Here is a 19,778-nt window from a genome sequence, read left to right on the forward strand (position 1 = left end):
TTGAACCAATAATATTAATGCTCTCCGAAATTTCCATTGGGAGTATTCGGCAGATGCTGCAGGTCTATGGCTAGAGCAACTTGTGAAGCCTTAATTTCGAAATTAGAATTATCATCTCTGAATAGGCTCGCATGCATATGGGACACGACTGGAAAATTCAATCCGGAAATGAAAGCTTTCTTTTCTCCAAGATTATTTCATATTTGGATGGTTAAGGGTTGCTACGAAAATAAATCATATTTGCGCGAGCGCGTGACAACGATCACGTCAGCTATGTCTATCTTGCAACACTTCTCTGTGGTTTTGACCTCTGCATGTTATCAGTTACTGTGGCTGTCCCCGCATTCTTTGTACACATAATCGAAAATGTCATTGCTTGTTGCCTTATATTTGGTTATGGTGTTTAAATCGTCGTATAGGAGTGCCTAAAATTCATGAAACTGCCCGATACTGCAGATAAAACCTTGTACTGTAGAATTTCCGTACCGTCGCTATTCCGCAATGTTGCCCTAGTACGCCAGATAATAACATTGTAAATTAGCCTAAACTTCAAAAGATGCAATTCGCCGTTTGCAACGGCGCGCAGTTAAAGGCATCCGTGTTATGTAAAAAATTTTGCAGGAGCACAAGTTTGACGATCCATTTCTCACTAACATAATGACACTTGCGCCTGTCGAACGCTGGAGAAAGATACGCCAACTTGCTACGCCGGCATTTTCAACGGGAAAGCTGAGGAAGGTGAGAATATGATTTAGTATGGTGGACTTTCTTTATTTCAATAAATTTATTAATTCCTTAATAAATTCAATAAATAATTTCATTACTTCAATTAATTATTCATGTCAGTACACGAATAATTAAGGAGATGCTCGCACCAACAGGCCGGCAACTATTTTTAACATGGGGGCCACGGAATTCATCACATAACATTATGAAGAAAAAAAAAACAATATAAACTAGCGCATTCTAAGAGTCGCAAGCACTGCAGTTAAAATACAGATACACGAGCTGTCATATGAAACATGACACATTATAAAGTGTAACATCATCAATGCCTCAAATGCTACAGATAAAGCACAGATACACAAGTCATCATAAGAGAGAAGACTGCATGATAAACCTACACAGTATACATGTTGAAAACCTTCTTGATTAACAAGCAACATGTTCTATTCTTTAACGCAAACGTTCAGCAACACTACATATATATATATATATATATATATATATATATATATATATATATATATATATATATATATATATATATATATATATATATATATATATGTATATATATATATATATGTATAGTAGGCAAAGAGGAATTCTTCAGGCTACCTTTCAAGCGTAAAGAATGTGAGTGGTGCTACGAGGTAAACAGAACTAGTATTTAATTTCAACAGTTTCGATCGGTGGACCGATCTTCATCAGGGTTTACAAAAAATATGTCAATTCGGCCCTGGTAGTGCAGACACCAGATCGGGTGCTCGGTCGTTCTCAGATACGTCAAACCGAGAGGGACAGTTGGGACAGTGATTGATTTTCGGCGCTTTGGCAGATTTACAGCTGCCTTTGGCAGCTATGCAGGGAAAGAGGAAGACGGAGTCCCATGTGTGCAAAACAAGGAGGTCAGTGAGAAAAAAAAAAGAAAAAGAAGAAAGCACACAGGAGGAGGGAGACGTAAGTCGGAGAGTGAGGGGGGCGGGAAGTAGCGGCAGCTAGGTTCTCGTTCACCCGAGGCAAGGAGGGAGAAAACGGTTGCTGCGCAGCACCAGTGCTTGTGCTGCCGTTGTAGCGGGAGAGAGGGCAAGTTGAATCGGGCGGCGGGGGGCACAACAGAGAAGGGGCCCAGAAGGAAGACCGAAGAGCGGCAACTTGTGGAAAGAGACACAGTGTCACAGTACATATATACAAGGCACGGCCCGTTCCGGCAACTCTGTGGTCCAGCTACTGTGCGAAAAAAATATGTAGTTCCAAAAAATATATATATATATGCGTGGAATTAGCAAAGCAAACGCGCCCTTTGGCTTAGATTTAGGGAGCCGACTTAAATAGCCCCCTTGTGGTCCAGGTTTTGAACGTTTAACCGACGACTGACATCAAGTCAGCTCGTGCGTATTCCAAGAAAGGGCAATAGGTCACTCAGAATGACCACTTGAATGGCAGGGTGCAGGCAAATGAATTTATTGGTTTTCCGATCGCCCCCTTGAGGCGCATGCGCATGGACGAGCAAGCAGTGAATATCCATCGTCTCAATTTTAGAGTACAGAACATGTATTCGCGTTTCCCATGCACTCTCGCGGCATATCCCGGAGGCACGTCAGCTGCCCCAGACTCTCATTAATTCCTTTAGCGTATGTTTCAAATTTATGGATGAAAAAAGATTCTCTCCGCTCGCGTGCACAGGTGTGCTGGAAACCAGATTGCAAGAGCACAACGCTCACGCGTTCAAAGGAGTGATCTGGCAGCCGAACGTGCCTGGAGAAGAGTAAATTCGGGAGACTTTTCACATGCGCACGGTGATTGTTGAACCGCAGGCGGAAAGGGGTCTCTGTTTGTCCGATATATTCCTGCTTACACACCTCGCATCAAATTTTGTACACGACGCTACTGGAATCACAGTCAAGATTTTCTTTCATTTTATATTGGAAGGACGTGTTCGATGCCTCAGCCGCGTCTATTGTTGTCATGTGACGGCATGACAACTCTCTCTCTCTCTCTCTCGGAAAAACTGGAAGAGAACGGGCGCACACCCAATGGAACGTACCGAACGGCCAAATCAAAGAAACCTCTGTGCGCCATTTCATTTAAGAATCGATGGGGTTTAGCGGTACGTATGTGCCGACATTACGTGTGCATGTTTTATTTAGGAATTAATTCTTTTATTACACATAGCAGGCACGTGCGTACCGCTACGTTGTCGGTCAGCCCACATGGGTTATGCAGTGCCGTTTGTTGGTACTATTCAGATAACATGTAAACCTCGCATATGTATCCGCGCATGTGTAAGCGGAGATTCTGGTCGACCCAGCCGCTCACAACAGACAGCAGCAGTGACGATAAAAGCGGAAGGGAAAACATCGCTTTAAAATCTGTGCTCACGAATTGCACTACTTGCAGATGAATGACTTAATCCAGGACTGCGCAAGAGTTAACTCTAAGCATCTCGCAAGAGCCGCAGAAGAAGGCAGGGACCTGGATGTCAAACAGTGAGTGTTGAATTTTAGTGATAATTTTTGTGCCTCTGTAAACCAACTCACAAAACGTTTTTTTTTATTTATTATTTTTTCCTAATATCGGCAATGTGAGCTATACAGAATCCTCGAGATATTGATGTGCTTTGAAGATGTCACCTAAAAGTACGATGCAATTATAAGGCACATCGCAGTGGGGTCTGCGAATTAATTCTGACCACCTGCGCTAATTAAACGTGGACCCGACATGGGGGACGAGCGTTTTTTGCATTTTCGCCTCCATCGAAATCCGGCCGCCGAGATTTGATTCCACGCCCTTTGGCTTAGCAGCGCAGTGCCAGACTCACTACGGCACCAGGGCGGGATGACTACGAGACATTATGAGAAGGCGAAGCATTGTGATAAAAATATTCAGATGAAACGCTAGACGCTGATATTTAACGGTGATGCAACAATCTTGTATAAGCGTGACAGCCTTCGAGAGCCTTCTTACTCACCTTTTGAGCTACCAGAAGTGTAATACAGTGAAAGCCGCAGGAGCTGATCCTGGCACCAAAGGAAACCAGAGAGAAGTCCATGCTCGTTAGGTGGGAATACCGATAATAACGACCTGAGGTAAATGGCAGTGTGGCTAAGACTGCTCAGCGCAGGTTCTTTTTTTTTGCTTTTGCTTTTACGCCTTAAATTACATTGATTAATACACCTCGATTCCTGCTTCTATATTTTTTCCGCAAGGCTGTTTATAATCGTTTCATGTTTCCTAGAGTTAAATATATACTCTAATTGATTGATTGATTGATTGATTGATTGATTGATTGATTGATTGATTGATTGATTGATTGATTGATTGATTGATTACACGATTCTTGGCAAATACCCAGAGAGACAGGTGTGTGCGATCTCCCCAAAAGCCTAATATATATATCTGATAGGTGCTTCTTTGCCATTTCTGGGAGGATTTGGACCCCGGGGCATGAGTCCCTGCTGGGGAACGAGGCAGCCGACGCCTCCGCCCGAGCTCACGTTAACCGGGCTTTCTGTCAGAAAGCGCCAAGGAGGACGGATGAAGTCCCTCAAAAGCACATCAATGTACTGTAACACTACAGGCTAGACAGAAGATATCGCCATTTCTTTCTAGCCTAACTAGGGAAGAGGCCGTATGTGCGATAGCCTTCAAGAGGTTCTTACTCACCCTTTGAGGTACCGGTTCTCAAGTAATATTACGCAACAAAAAAACGCCACACGGACGTAAGAGAAGAAGCCACACGTCCGTATCGTGTCTTTTTTTTTGTTGTGCAATATTACTTGAGTAATGGAACTTGCCAAGGTTGACGACTGCGCGTGTTGGTATAGCATATTAGAGGTAAACCCAAGTGCCACACAGAAACGAGGCTGTGAAACACAACACAGAAAGAAGTTCGTCGACTGCACTGAGGGAGTGGTATATTCCATTCCACTTCAGTGCGGCAGAAAGTACATCGGACAGACTGGACGATGTTTAAACGAAAGAGAAAAGAACATGATTATAACGTTTCAAAAACAGTCGCCGGACACCTTGGGATACATTGTAGAGATTGCGGATGTCGGCCATTCTTTAAGAACTGTAAGATTGTGAGCAAAGATGGCAGCCAAATTGCGTGTTTGGGAAGTATGTGCGTGAGCACGCCCTCAGTTTCCCTTAGTGCAAAGGAATTAGATTTCCTCACGCGCTAATCTGAAATTTCGGATTCTGTTCCTTTTTTTGCGATGTCGAGTGCAGCAAAAACAATCACATGACAAAGCCGACTTGGCATTGGTAGATGGCCATGTTTGTCAAAACGATTTTGTTTTTTGTTTATTTGTTTTTTGTCGCTACCGCCCTCCCCCCTGAGTATCTTCCTGTATTTATTCCGCTAACAAGGGAATAAAACGATAGTTGCAAGTAGCGCTCTCTGGTGTGTGTTTCTCTTCTGTGTGTCTCGTCAAAATGTTGCGCAATCCAACCTCCAATCGATTAATGGATTACCAACTTGCCCGGAATGCTGCTCTCAATGAGGTACCGGGTTTGTAGTGCAGTGAAAGACGGAAGCTGATCCCGGCACCAAAGGGAACCAGAGAGAAGTCCATGGTCGTTAGGCGGGAATAACGATAACAACGACCTGAGGTAACCCTCAGAAAACCAATGACAAAGCAGCAGCGACGTCCACAGTGTCCCGAATCTCGCCCACACAGCATTCATACTTCTCTGCTCGTACTGTGATGCCCCGGACAGCCTATCCCAAATGGTATGGGGATGCGGAGGAAAGCATGGCACCGTGAACGGCCAAACACTAGGTGAACAGCAGTGGGAGGCCAAGCTATCCGGCCCGGACCCGAAGAGACAGCGCAGCCTGATTGAACGGGCCCGGGAGATGGCCATGGCCGTCCATGGTTATACCTGGAATAAGCAGGCCGCCCACTTAGGGTGCAGACTGCTCTTGCTCAGAATAAATGTTTATTTACTCTCTCTAGCCTAATGTACTAACAAGCGAGCTCGATGTCCATCTTTGACTTAGAGAGGGGAAAAAGAGAAGACGCATAGGCTGTTGCAACGCTTTTTCCGAATCACCATTCTATATACAACCGGCGATAACGGAGGTGCCGGTGGTGACGTTTCGCGAAATAGCCAGCTTTGACTAAGCACTTTCTGTTAACTCATAACCAGGACAGACAACGCAGTAATGACATTTGACCGTGTACATTAGGCTTCCACTTTGAACATAGACATTTAGAGGAGTCTCGCGGTATACCTATTTATATATCTTTTTCTTGCAGGTTTTACGGACACTTCGCCCTCGACATGATTGCAAGATGTGCCTTTGGCACGACGCTCGATTCCTACACGGACGCCACGAATGAGTTCGTAACTCAAGCGAGAAAGGCTTTCGCGGCGAGAATCACGCCTCTGCTAGTGATTAAAAGTAAAACCATTCGCTCATTTCCAATTAGTTCTGAATTGATCCTTGTTTCCTGTAAAAAAAAAAAAACATTTTCTTTTGCTAGCAATGGTGTTCCACGCGCATAAATCAGCTAATCCAGGCAACATTTTAGAAACAGAATGTATCGGTTAAAGCTACATTCAATTAAGCAAGATCAAGCCGAACGCTCCGGAGGAATATATACCCGTTGGATAGCGGACAAGTGCGCGAATTCATCGCTGCCTGCATCAAGCAGGGCGGCGTGTATTTATTTGAAGTCTTTGGCTGGTTTTTCGTACATACGCCTTGAGGAAAGTACACAGAAAAGAAACTTTTGAAACGTTTCAGCTATGACTGTAGCCGCTTGCTGCTGTTCGCGTGCTAACGACAACTGCCAGTTGTTTTCTGTTTTCTATTTAGGCGGTAATTTTCTGTAACCTCTATCAATTCCCTAATGAAGAATTAACGTAACTTGGGACTAAATATCGAGTTGCCTGAAAGCGTCTGTAAATCAATAACGGCCACAGAGAAGAATACAGATGACGCAAACAGGGTGGGTGGGGGGGAAACCATTGGCAACACTTCCTTTTGCACGTGGCAGAAGGTCTCTCATCGAAGTCAATTATTTCATTTGCAGTGCTACTTCACAACTTTGTCAAGATTATGAAGATGAAAACAGTCGACGAAAAGGCTTTCCTGTACTTCAAGAGCATCTGCCAGCGCATCATGAAGAAAAGAGCAGAAAACAAGCAGGTTCGTTCATGCTGAAATTAACTTGTGCCTCTGCAAGCGACGTAACATAGCCACCGCTTCGCTTTTAGTGACTACGCACTAAGCGTAAATTTACACCTTTTAGGGATTTATCTTTTTCCGCAAACAACACTCGTCATTCGTCTCACATGCGCCTCTCTCTATTTTCTTATTTTGTTTTAACACTCAGCGCTCGCAACTCTTCTTTCAAGATACGTGTGTTCCGTTCGTGATCTCTAAAGATGATAGGGTTTTACGAGCCAAAACGATGATGCGATTAACGAGGAACGCCATAGTGGCTATGAGGCATGCCCTATTCCCGATTAATTGTTACTAGCTGGGTTCTTTCACTTGCACCTAAATATGAGTGCACGAATGCTTTTGCTATTCGCCCTCACCTGAAAAGCGATCGCCATGGCCGGGATCGAACCGACTACCTGGAGCCTCACAACGCCACAGCCACGCAGCTACAGCAGCGGGTGGCCTGTAAAGACTGAAAGGCTAGCGTTAAAGAAAGAAGAACCACGCATGGTATACGAGGATTACTGGTTGCGGACGAGATTAAACACCAGAGGGTGTTTGTTGGTGACGTGGCTTTTTTCTTTCCAGCTGCTTATACGGCTTGCTGCTGGCGCGCGCCACGTGACCACCGCAGGTTTGAGCACGCCGGGTCCTATGGGCCGTGACGAAGTCACGCCGCCGTGTGGTCGCGCCGGAGTTCGCCGCCGAAAGTTCGTCAGGAAATTTCTCTTCATGTGGGTCGGCCTTTATATACAGACGCGCCGAAGCGCGCATGCGCTCAGCCACTACAAGCAAGCCGGCGCCGCAGGAAGGTGCACCTTAGGCGAAGCTTTCCAATAGGACATTTGTTCATCGGCGTTTGAACGCAGCAGAATTGTTTACAATCAGTTAAAATCTGATAATAGAAAAATGGGCAAACACTGGTCGTGCGGTTGCGAACGGCGTGCCCCAAGAGATACAAGAACCCCACTGGAGAGGGCCACCTCCACACGCCCGGCTACCACCGAGGCCGGGATCCTCGACGAGCCAACGTATGACCGCCGGCGGGCGGAGAACAAAGGGGGCCGTCGCCGACCACAGGGGCGAACGCGTTCGCACCTCCGGACGTCCCCATGGGGTCTCCCCAGGCCACGTATCACGCGCGCTAGCAAGGGCCGAAATCCCGGCGGAACCGGACCAACAGGGCAGGCGGCTGGTCTTCCGGGGCGAGGTGGCAGTGGGGTGGCGGCGTTTTACGACCCGCCGCCACCTCGTCCACGCCGGAGACGAGGGACGCGGAGATTTTCCGAAACGCAACGGCGTCGCGCAACTGGCCTGCGAGCAACCCAGATCCCCGAACGGCGCAAAGTTTTCTTCGAGTGAACGCTTCAGGATGACTTTATCGACGCCCAAGTCCATATGTAAGTGCACCAGAGACAGAAAGCGCGCTTTTTGTCAAAAGTATCGGAGCTTCATTTCGTGCGACCGCCTTGCTGACTACGGGTTGTCTACTGGACTTCCTGTGGTGTACCACGAGTTCCATCCCCCTGAGAAATGAAACGAACTCTAATGTATTAATTTCCTGGAAACGGTGCCATACTCACCTACCAGAATTGTGGAGTGTGGGCCCCCCAGGGGAAAGACATCCCACACCACGCCAGCTTCAGCAGGCATGGTGAAGACACAGAGTAGTCCGTAAACTTTCGACAAAGTTTGCACAGACCAATGTATGTGAGATTATGAAAATTCTGCAGCACGCTTGCTTTGTCTTGCAGAGAAAAGATGACTTTCTGCAACTGATGATTGAAGCTCGCGAAGGTTGTCTGGCACCCTGCGGCGAAAGCGGGGACGATCCAGGGAAGAGCTTCTGTGATGACGACATGGAATCGAAGTCGAATGGCGCACCCAGCTCTAAAGGTCAGCCAAATAAGTGTGGTGCTTTGTCCGCTAACGCAGCCACATGTGTAAAAAAAAAAAAACAGCTTTCTTTTTGCTCACGCAGTTTCATGAATGTGCTTTACTGCCGAATCGCGTCGCAATCGAAATATAATAAAAAACAAAATAAATATAGATAAATAAAAAGTGATGAGGCGTAGAAAGGATAATAACTAAAGAAAGTGGACGGGTTAATGTCTCATTTAGACGAGAGGTTCAAAAAAGCCTAAACAAATGCAAAGTGTTTGCATTGTACATGTCCATCACCATTTCTTAAACTCAACTTTTATCGCTGAATTCAATTGAAATGGACTCTGGGGAATTAGGTGCCACAACCACGATTTGAATATAAGGCACGCCGTAGTGGGGAACTCAGGATTACTTTTGATCACCAGGGGATCTTTAACATGCATGTAACTTTTTTATCGCTCGTAGTGCCTTGGAGCATTCAGAAGTGGAATGAACTTACAGGAACCACGTGCTTTCAATCTCTCCACTTCATCCGTCAGCTAAATGTAATATGCAATCTAGAGGTGGGCAATAAATCAAGAGGATGGAAACGACGCAACTGACAATAGTTCATGCATCGTGCTTCAGAGAGCTTCATGCGGAATGAATGCTGACCTAATCACCTCATACTTGCTTATTTACTTTCTGTAACTACTATGCCATTAGTGCTTCTCGTCTCTTGTGACGTGTCTAAAGGCGTTTAACGGTATGACGCGGAGTGCAGGGAAATATTATTTGTTATAGCCAAGGTTCGACCTTTCCTTAACTTTTTTGATAACTTGCCCTGCCTTCTCCTGAAAGCATACTGCTTTATATATTCCTGTGCATAAATTACCTAGCAAAACTTTGACCTTGCTCAACACTAACGCGTTCATGTTAGGCTAATTTACACTGTCTGTTACGACTCGGAATCTTACAATAACGGCGTGATTTGCTTATATGGTACCGGATAGGTCAATGAGGAACTGAATATACACGTTGTATTACCATAGACCTGCGCCATCTTATGAAATATTCGATAGGTCATTTGACAGCACTCTACAAACGTCAACTAATTTCTACAGGACAGCTTTGTCTTAGCATTGTCATTTATTCTTTCACTTTTTTTGCCGCATAACATAGAGACGGGGAGTTACTTCTCCATAATTTCTCCACGGTGGTTCAGTTATAACAAAATAGAACAGCTTTAATGCAGCATTACGAAGATAAACGCCCCCCCCCCCAACGACGAAGGGTGGCGTTATCGGCGACAGTGCGGGCGGGCGTACAAGGCGATAACAAGTTCGAGCACCATTTGCTGCCCTGTTTGCTTCTGGAGTGCATGTTGGCGCTACGAGGCCGCTGACATGCCATGCGGTCGACGCTCGCGCGATGTTATTACATTTTTTCGGAGGCTGTATTTTCAGTACCGCGTGTACGGATACGATCGGTCGGGACTGCGATAGCTCTTGTTGATCACAGACACGCTGTGAGAGCAAGCTATATTGGAGTGCCGACCTCATAAGCCATCGTAGCTGAGGGCGACGAAAGGCCTAACTGCTGAAATTCCTAAGGGCAAAGCACCCGCAGAAACACACTTAGCCTTTATGTGTGTTGCACTGTGCTACACGTGACATTGCGCGGCGATCGCGAGTGGCCGCATGCATGTGCACGACGACGTCGACAAATGACCCCCCCCCCCCCCTCTCGATAAGTACAGTGAGAAAAATCTTATGCCAGAAATTCAGTTGCCTATTACAAGGGTAGCAGCAGAAAGAAGAGAAAACCTGCGTTGAGTTTTAAGAAACAGTATTCCCCCCAAAACTGTACTTAATAAACTAATATACAAAGCTGTAGCAGCCGCTTTACGTAAGAGAAAAGAAATGTAAATGAAGCTGCGCATTCCATATAAGACGAATTAAAATATACAAAATATACTCAAAATACACACGCTTCATCTGCTTTATCAGTGAATTACTTGAAAGGCTTAGGTGTTAGTATAAGAACTCTGTCCCCTTCGACTGTGTGAAGTAAGATGACCAGCGAAGTTCTCTATGGGGGCCCTTTAATGGCGAACTGCATGTCCGCCACGGGTCGGCCCGGCATTGCACTATTTTCTGGAATGGCCCGCGCATGAAATGTTGTTGGCCTACGCGCGGACGAGATCCGTCAGATCATAGTCATAGACAGCTTGGCTGTAAAAATAAAATCCCGGGAAAAGCAGACATTAGGATATATTATTTGCATACACTCGTGAATCTCGCAGTTAACTCTGAACCCTTGATCTCAGGTGGCTGTGCAGAAGCTGACCAAGGCAGCACTAAGATATGAGGACATGCGTGACCCGCCGGCGGCTAAATAGGTTTCAGGCAGTGAGAACACAACGCGGGTGAGAGGGGAGGGAACGAGGAGGCGTTACGGGTGGCGAGAAAGAGTGAGCATTGCGGTCCTGCGTGCAGTACTGACCGAGGACGAAGCCCTGGCCCAGTGCGTGCTGTTCTTCGTGGGCGGCCAGGAGACCACCGCGTCGACCGTGGCGTTCGCCGCACACCTGCTCGCCACACACCCCGAAGTGCAGGACAAACTCAGGCGAGAAGTGGACGATTGCATTTCGACGCACGTGAGTGAAGGTTCTCGTGTGAGGACTCTGAAACGCCTTCCTTTTTTTTTTTTGCAGGCAACTACAAAAAGTTTCAGTGCTTTTTTGGAGAGTATTGGATAGGTTTGCGGCCCAAAAGATAGGACACAGGCGGCTCCTTAGAAATGGCTTAAAGTGAAAAATAAGTTTAACTGTATCAGTAAATTACTGTTCTGCAATTAAAAAATAATAAACAGAAAATAAAAATATTTCTTAGCTTGATAGGAGTCTTCGTAAACTACATATGACGTATGAAGAAAAGAAGGATGGTGACGCCTTCCTTCACCAGCTTGCGTGCCATTATGTCAAAGATTTTCACGGCGTCCGCTTTGGCCTATAGTTAATTTTTATCTCCGTAAAGATGGGGCATATTTATTTCCTAGGGCGTATAAGAGCGAACAAGGTGGTTCAATAATTATTTTTGTTTAGAGCCAAATTTTTGTACGAGTTATCAATAAAATGTGTATGCCGAAAGTAATCCACCTTCGTCTTGCGAAATACTGCGCCGCGTTTTCCGAAAAAACATTGGCCAGTCACTAAAACTCCAACGCTACTTTTGTGAAAATTAGCAAATTTTGCGAGTTTGAATGCTTATATCAAAGAACTAGACCATTGTACTGAGTAAAATGTATTGCGGTAATTGATGACTTTTTACTAAATGCACACTCAAGCTCAGTGATTTATAGCGCAAGATGTAACAGAAAAGGTATGCCAGAGTTGGCTTTAGGACAAATTTTTTTTTTCAGTTAGGTATCATCGAACGGCTTAAACATGGAACTCGAAATTTTCGTTAGTGTTTACTCAGTTAACCATGCTCATTATCAAAAAACAGTTCCCAAATATATTCTCAGCAGTAACTCGTAAATTATAACCTAGAGAGGTAACCAATTTTAGAGTTGCGAAATTTAGCATTTTTCTTTTCTTAACCCCATGAGAAAACAGACATCGCCGATTTTCATAAAGTTTCCATAAATGTCCTTCCAGTAATATAAAAACTAAGAACTCGCTGAATTATTTTGTTTTAGGTTGGGAAGCTATCCTTATACATTACATTAGGGGGTTTTACGTGCCAAACCCATTTTCTGATTATGAGGCACGCCGTAGTGGGGGACTCCGGAAATTTCGACCACCTGGGGTTCTTTAACATGCACCTAAATCTATCGAAATGCGGCTGCCGTGGCCGGGATTCGATCCCGCGATCTCGTGCTTAGCAGCCCAACGCCATAGCCACTAAGCAACCACGGCGGGTGCTATCCTTATAGCTAAATCTTTGTATTGTACTTCATGCGATTCCAAAAGCATAAGAAATAAGGTTTTAAAAATATTTTCCTGTGTTTAGTGTTTCGTGTAATGCACATAAGATTTCAAATTGGCCAAGTTAGTAACACAACATCTCAAACAGCGCCCCCTAAAACAGGCACATTGAAAACACATGACATGTGCTGACTACCAGCTGAGTTTATTACATGAAAGCAGCAGCTTATATACCGTACAAACGTGCATTATCCATAGGGCCTCTTAGAGACAGAGAGAGAGAGAGAATCAACTTTATTTTTTTAATAAGTTTATAGGTGGAGCCTCTAGTTAAAGGCTGCAATAACCATGGCAATGTCACAGGCCTGCTGGAACACGACTTACCTTCCCTAAAATATTTTTGTTTCATAAATTTACGTAAATGGACGAAATTTCTTTCGTCCATTTACAGTAAAGTCTGGCCGAGAACGAAGACAAGTGAACCTCTTTGGCGATAGGTATTCTTCAGCGACTGCTGTCCTGTACAGCCATGTTGTTTTCGTCCCTTTGGTAAAGCGAATTCAGATGTGTTTTTACTCGTAATCAGGTGTGCACGCTACAAAGAAACAGGATCCTTCCCTAAACTTTCCCTCTATATCGCATGTGAAGCCTTCTAACACCGGTGACTCCTCCTGGGTTTTTTCAGTGTGATTTTTTTAAATCTCGCAAATTAGTAAGCTGACCCTTAGGAATGACAAATATTTTGATGTTCTTCAGTTCAGCCGAAAGCATGTTGACGAATTCACTGGCACACACTATATCGCCTCAGTGGCATGGAATCGCAAGTTACACAGCGTGGCTTGATGCTTTACGAGGTCACCCTGAACCACCGCAATCGCTCATTCCATGTCATGTGACTGAGTAGATCGATTTTGTTATTTAGCACTCGCTGTAGCGCAGTTTGCGCTTTTGAAGCTTATGCAGTGCGCGGCAACACCATCTATCACATATGCCACCTGGGCGTAAATCTGTGCACAGCCCTCAAGATGTGCCTTTATCTTTGGTAACGCCAATCATGTATCCGTTGTATGACGAGCGCCGTCATCGGTAATCATGGCATATTTTATCGTCAGCTTCCTCGAGGAAATAACACCGGTGAACAAAGTGATCTTCAACACCTGCCAGCGGCACTCCTGCATTCTCATCCGGAAGTACGACAGTCCAATTCTCAGTGAAATCAAATTCCGCCTTTGACATCACATTGCTGTTCTCGGTATGAGGCTGTTACTTGAACAACCTTCACGTAATGAAGTGCGTGAAGTTCACATCATTGCCATAGTCTGGAACTCCTCCATGACGGCTTCACCCATTTTAGAGCTCAACCTTCCTGACGCATTTCTTCACCAGTCGTGGGATGATCGGGCCTGTGAAGGCGTTAGGTTTAATTCCACAGAGCGCATTTGGGAACCTACTGCTGCTTTCTTTCCATTTCGACATCAATAACGTTCTTCTTGTTCATATATTGCCGGGAGCAGTCACTTTCAAACGATGTATAATATGTAAGTACGGCGTTTATCATCGCCCTCGCTGACAATTTTACCTTGTCGAAGGTTCCGACTACGACATAATTGCGTGCCCACTAGCTTCCTAGTGTACAATACGATGTACTTTGATACCTTTGGAATAGAGTTCCTCACGTCATTCACTGAGACGACTGCTGGCGACAACGGGAGCAGGCTTGTGCCTGATAAGTGGACTTGTAGATCACGCCTTTCTCAGGTTACCCGGCAAACTGCTTCATGTGACTCACTTTGCCTCAGTCGAGTGAGTATCCTCTGACGCATTGTATGCTGAGCACATAGCCAATCTAATTCTACTTATCATCAGTACTGTAAGCTCCTTAGATTTCTTTTGTTAGTTTTGTAAATTGTGTTCTTGAAGCTCCTACAACAGCGGCGGAAATGCGACGCCTCTCAATAGAAATGATGTGCTACAGTTAGTAACAGCATTACTATTTTTATTATCGGCTGACTCCTAATATTAGGGTGCCAATGCCTGGAAGTTGAAGAAAGATTTGTCCTGTAATCCGGGACAAATTTTTCTTCAACTGACAGGCTTTTCTTTGGAGCAACTCGTACGGGTTTCCTTCGCAGCATTTGCTATGATTTGTTGGATGTCTAATTTTCCTTTTATTATTACTTCTTTCCACCTTGCGGATTTCCTCAGAACTATTACGTCATACGCTGTATACATATGCCTTCTCATTCGTACAATAAAGTTGTTCATTGCCTGACTTCGACTAGCACACAGCTGACACGTTCTGAACATCACCTATTTCGTTCACTCATTCGTATGAATGGGCCTTAGTTCTTAACATAGACACCAGCTAAAGTTCTGCACTCCACTTCGCTCAGTTCTTCAAGAGACGACATGCTTCCAAAATCAAGAGCGCGCGCGTGTGGCTGCGGCGAGACGCTTTCCTGCCCATCACGCGTAAAAGCATCGTTTTGCTTTCAGAGACTTGGTTTTGCCTGAAAAGAAGTTGGCTGGGCTGTATGCCACCAAAGGAATTGAACAGAAATAGAGAAAGAGGTTTTTAGTGAAGAGGCTGAGTGTTTATATAGAAACCACGAAACACGTGGTTAGAGAAGTAGATTAGCAGTTCAAGAAGTATGAACCCTATGAACATCGCCTTGACGACCGCAGACTTCTTACGGCTAGGGCCTACTACCGATGTGCCTGCCACCAATGCTGGCGTAGAATAACTCCCGCGCGCATATGTCTGCGTAAAGACGATCGCGACTACAGATCGAAGAAGTCTGATAACAAATGTTCCACGACGTTTTCCGCTTCACTACTGCCATGATTTAACACTATGACCAAGAAGCTTTCCGTTACAACAAACAAATTTTTAAGGATGGTTCCTTAAAAATTGTGTATCAGCCCCTGTAAGACGCTCGACATCACGTCATTGAAACAAGCTTTCTCCTGGTACCAAATTTGTGCATTTTTCTATTATATTGACACGCGTACTGGTTTATCTTTTTCGGGTGACCAAATTTTCCGTGTAACAAATGTTATCGCTCAGCATGGGACGCGCCCGCTTGTATTGGAAGTTTCTGGAATGTTATCGGTGTTTCTACCCGTTTTTCTGCTGTCACCGAAGCTTGCGTAATCTCATGGCATGTGCGACGCGAATTGTGTAAAATTTCCTGCAAGACACGTGGGCACCAGCGATTACTCTGGAACCTTCGATGACTCATGTATAAAAGCCGACGCCCTTGACTTGTAGATCGGATTTCGACAATCGCCGACTGTGTTCGCAGCCATCGTTGTTCTTTAAGTGTAGCCTGTTTTTGTGAGCACAGGTTCGCCCAAGAAAAGTTAGTTTCGTCATTCACAGTATTGCTACTGTGTTTTTTGCCGTCACTACTACGTGACAATATCTTGCTGCAAAACAAGCTGAGCGTGCGTGTGCATTTAGAAAAAGTCATCTTCAATTACCATAATAATGTTAATCGGTCCAATTGTCTAGTCATAGTGATATAATACTCAATATATTCAAAATTTCTTAAACTTATAAAAACATATTTCCATATTAAATGACATACCATAGTCAATTTCATACCACTTTTAGCAACGGTAGGACGTATTTCTGAAAAATAAAGGCGGATACCGTTCACCAGACGTATTTTCGTATCTCATGTAAATGTTTCGTGCGAAACATAAAGTAGTCATAGGAACACCTGATTCTTCCTTATTTGAGCATTCACAGATGCGAAATTAGGAACTTAGCAAGCTTCCAGGGCTTTTTTTTTTTTTACTCAGCCACAATAACGGAAATGCGTGAACGTACTTTGAGCAATGCGTGACGTGCCACTGACCTACCATGAAGACATGACCTACTGACACGACGGCTTCGGCGCAAAATTAAAAACAAAAAAACAACAAAAAACAAAACAGAAACAAGAACATAAAGTTTTTTTTTTCATTCCGCTCTCGCATTGAACCTCTTACCACGATAGTAACATAGAGTAATAATGAGCGCGATGCTTACATTAGTCTAAAATATCCGCGGATACCAAGTGCAGCCCCTAAAACAATCACTCCTTTAGGCATTAGCGTAAGTGCATGTAGATGTGCTATGCCGCAATCCAGACAGTGTGTCAAAGAGGAGCTGATCTGAATGCCATAAACTACTGTAAAATTGTTATATTTGAGCGAACCGGAAAATGATTAGAATACCAGGAAGGTATTAAACTTCGCCACGAAATCGAAGCGAAAAGCGTTGCGGTTATCGGTCGCCTAGTTTCTCGCGAACTTCTCATTCAGTTCTGCACGCCACGGTAACCTTGTGGCTACGACACTGCGCTGGTGAGTTCGAGGTCGTGGGTTTGATTCCGACCATTGCGGCTGCATTTCTGCAAGAGCACAAAGGCAGACACTCTCGTGCAACGTGCACTTAGGTTTAGGTGCTTGTTATGCACCCTGGGTGTTCAATATTATTCCGGAGTCGACTTACTGTGGCGTGCCCCCATAATCAGGTCGACTGCGGGCGCTTTCACTGCTTCTTGTGAACGCTGGCTCAAGCTGTAGAGTTTTCAAACAAAATTGAAATTTGGCGCTTTTTTCTGTCGTTATTTGTTGGTTAATCATGTGGGCATACAACGGTACATATGGATTTGAATTACTCTTGTGGCTGCCGAATTGGACATGAACTGATCTGTTTTCTCTAAGCCGGAAGAAAAGAAAACGATTCGACACGCTGAACGAAAGCCCTCATCAGCATGAATTGAAAGAGAGAGAGAGAGAGAGCTCTTTGATGAAATGCAGAGAATTCAGCCGGCGTGTGTAGCTGAGAACATGCTCCTGCACGGGGGAGGGAGGGGGGTGGGTATTAAAAAGGGTTAAGAGACAGAGGGTGCAAGAAAAAAAAAGGTTTACAAAAGAGGGACTGGGAGTTTACACGCAAAATTATATTCCCTATATATATTGCATTCAAACTGAACGCATAAATTGCTTTAACACGAAAATGCGCATAGTTAGTACACAATCTCACCACTTATACGTACTTCCAGTAAATACTCGTAAACGTCACGTATAGCAGGATGCAGAATTGAACTCCATTAATAGGAATAAGTGGTATTTGTATCTTTAACATCTTTAAAGCCCACGCACACGTCTCTACCCCAATCTCTAGCGTTCTCTCCTTTCTATTCCCTTTCTCCCTTCACCCAGAGCAGGGTAGCCAACCGGACTCTTGACTCGTTAACATCCTTACCTTCTTTGTATAGCACTCTCTCTCTTTCTCTCTCTCTCTCTCTCTCTTTCAAAGCCCACAATTCGCAAGGTTTGCATACAGCGGTCCACAGCCAGTGTCGCAGCCAGCGAGTGTTGCGCTTGGCACTTGGCGAAAAAGAGCCAACTGAACTGTTTAAAAGACGCTCGCTGAGATGTCGGTGGCATTTTCATCGCCGAGAAGAAGGAGTCGAACCCACGACGTGTTGCTCGCTACTAGCATAGCGTCACATCGATTGCGTGAACGGCGTGGGTAACACGGCGCATATCTCTACGCAGGGAGAGGAACCCAGCATGGACGTGGTGTCGAAGCTCAAGTACATGCATTGTGTCGTCTCCGAAACGCTACGACTATACCCTTCAGCTCCAAGGTATTACAACGATGTGCAAACACGCTCGATTGATTCGTAATTTCTAATTATATGAATGTCTCCGGGTCTGCTTCCCGTAATGACTGATTTCTTACGTTGGCAATTTGAGTAATTGGGCGTTTAGAGGACGTTGAATCATTCATAGAAAAATTGCTTAGTTTACTCGATCTCAATGCGAACTTGTTTCGACAATGTGTCGCATGAACAGACAAAAATGTTATCATATATAAAAACAAATTTTAACTACGCATTACTCCTCCGTTTTTGCTTCAGTCACGAAGCATGGTATCATATCGTGCGAAACGCAATTACATATTGCATAATTTGTGCTAACGCGGCGGTGGTTGGTGGTGTGGCTACAGGCAGGGTAAGCCTAGTCTCGGGGGCTAGTTAGCGTGGTAGTTCGTCTCTAAAAGCACTCAGTTCTCGTACAAAAAGCGTGCATCAAAATTATTCTCCTCTATCCATGATTTGTTAATCGCGTACAGTGGAAAGAAATTTCTATGCAGGCAATGAGCTGTATGTTTTTCACGTCGTGTCAAAAGTACACTTTACTTGATAATTTTAAAGCGCCATCTTTGATATGCACACTCAGCAATGGGAAATCGTTTCGTTTACGTGCTGATGCTGGAAATTGAGGCTACGATACCCAACATATGCATTTGAGGTGGCCCAAATTATCCTCCCATTTTTGTCATTTCCTCTCAACATCTAGAACTGGATGTTTGGATTGTGCAAATATATTATAAATGCTATAACATGGCGTAGAGCAATGCAGATCAGACAGTTAGTACGAAAAATTTAAATTAAGTTGAAATTAATATAAACTAAATGAAACATTTTTTATCGCTTTATTTAGCCGAAAGTTTAGTACGGAGTTCGTGGAAGCAAGAACAGCAGTCATGGTTTCTTTTCTAAAATAGAACAGCGCTACATATAGATTAAAAACATTATGAAATCTTATTTTCCCTAGAAAAGAGGAAATCGCGAAGGTCCAAAGCTGTCGGGACCCTTGACCAACATGAATTTACTCTCAACATCTTTAGAGCCTTGTTGCAAACAAGCTTTCCAAGAATGTATTGCTGCTGTACGGTTGGCTTACCAGAAAGAAAATAGAAACGCTGAATAAATGGTGAACGTAAAAAGGTCGGAAGGTGTGAAAAAAAAAATACTGCTGAAGGACTTTTGCGCCATAGGTGCATGTAAAAAGGCCCTTTGCAAGGAAAACATGAGTGGTAGTAGCGTAAACGATAAAACTGCTTCATACCCGACTGCCAAAAATACTAAAGGGTGCACTGCATGCCGAAATCATACATTGCTTCCACCGTAAAACCGCGAACAGCGCTCCTTGCACTGTACTCATTTCGTTTCTGCATTGCTTCGAAAATGTTTGTCCATGGTTCTTTTCCCATAACATGTGACATGTTGTTTA

General features: G+C 44.4%; 1 protein-coding gene across 2 annotated transcripts in view; it reads left to right on the forward strand.

The window, feature by feature from the left end:
- LOC135910773 (cytochrome P450 3A24-like) overlaps positions 1-19,778 on the forward strand; it is a 37,766-nt gene that overhangs the window by 10,263 nt on the left and 7,725 nt on the right. Inside the window, exons 4-10 of one of the 2 annotated variants that reach the window (XM_065442863.2) lie at positions 622-738; positions 3,124-3,212; positions 5,991-6,136; positions 6,771-6,886; positions 8,659-8,800; positions 11,266-11,426; positions 18,255-18,346. In XM_065442863.2, the coding sequence (XP_065298935.2) occupies positions 622-738; positions 3,124-3,212; positions 5,991-6,136; positions 6,771-6,886; positions 8,659-8,800; positions 11,266-11,426; positions 18,255-18,346 (863 nt within the window). The remainder of the gene's footprint in view (positions 1-621; positions 739-3,123; positions 3,213-5,990; positions 6,137-6,770; positions 6,887-8,658; positions 8,801-11,265; positions 11,427-18,254; positions 18,347-19,778) is intronic. The other variant, XM_070539665.1, reaches the window with a different exon arrangement.

Source organism: Dermacentor albipictus, chromosome 5 (assembly GCF_038994185.2).
Source record: "Dermacentor albipictus isolate Rhodes 1998 colony chromosome 5, USDA_Dalb.pri_finalv2, whole genome shotgun sequence".
NCBI lineage: Eukaryota > Metazoa > Arthropoda > Arachnida > Ixodida > Ixodidae > Dermacentor > Dermacentor albipictus.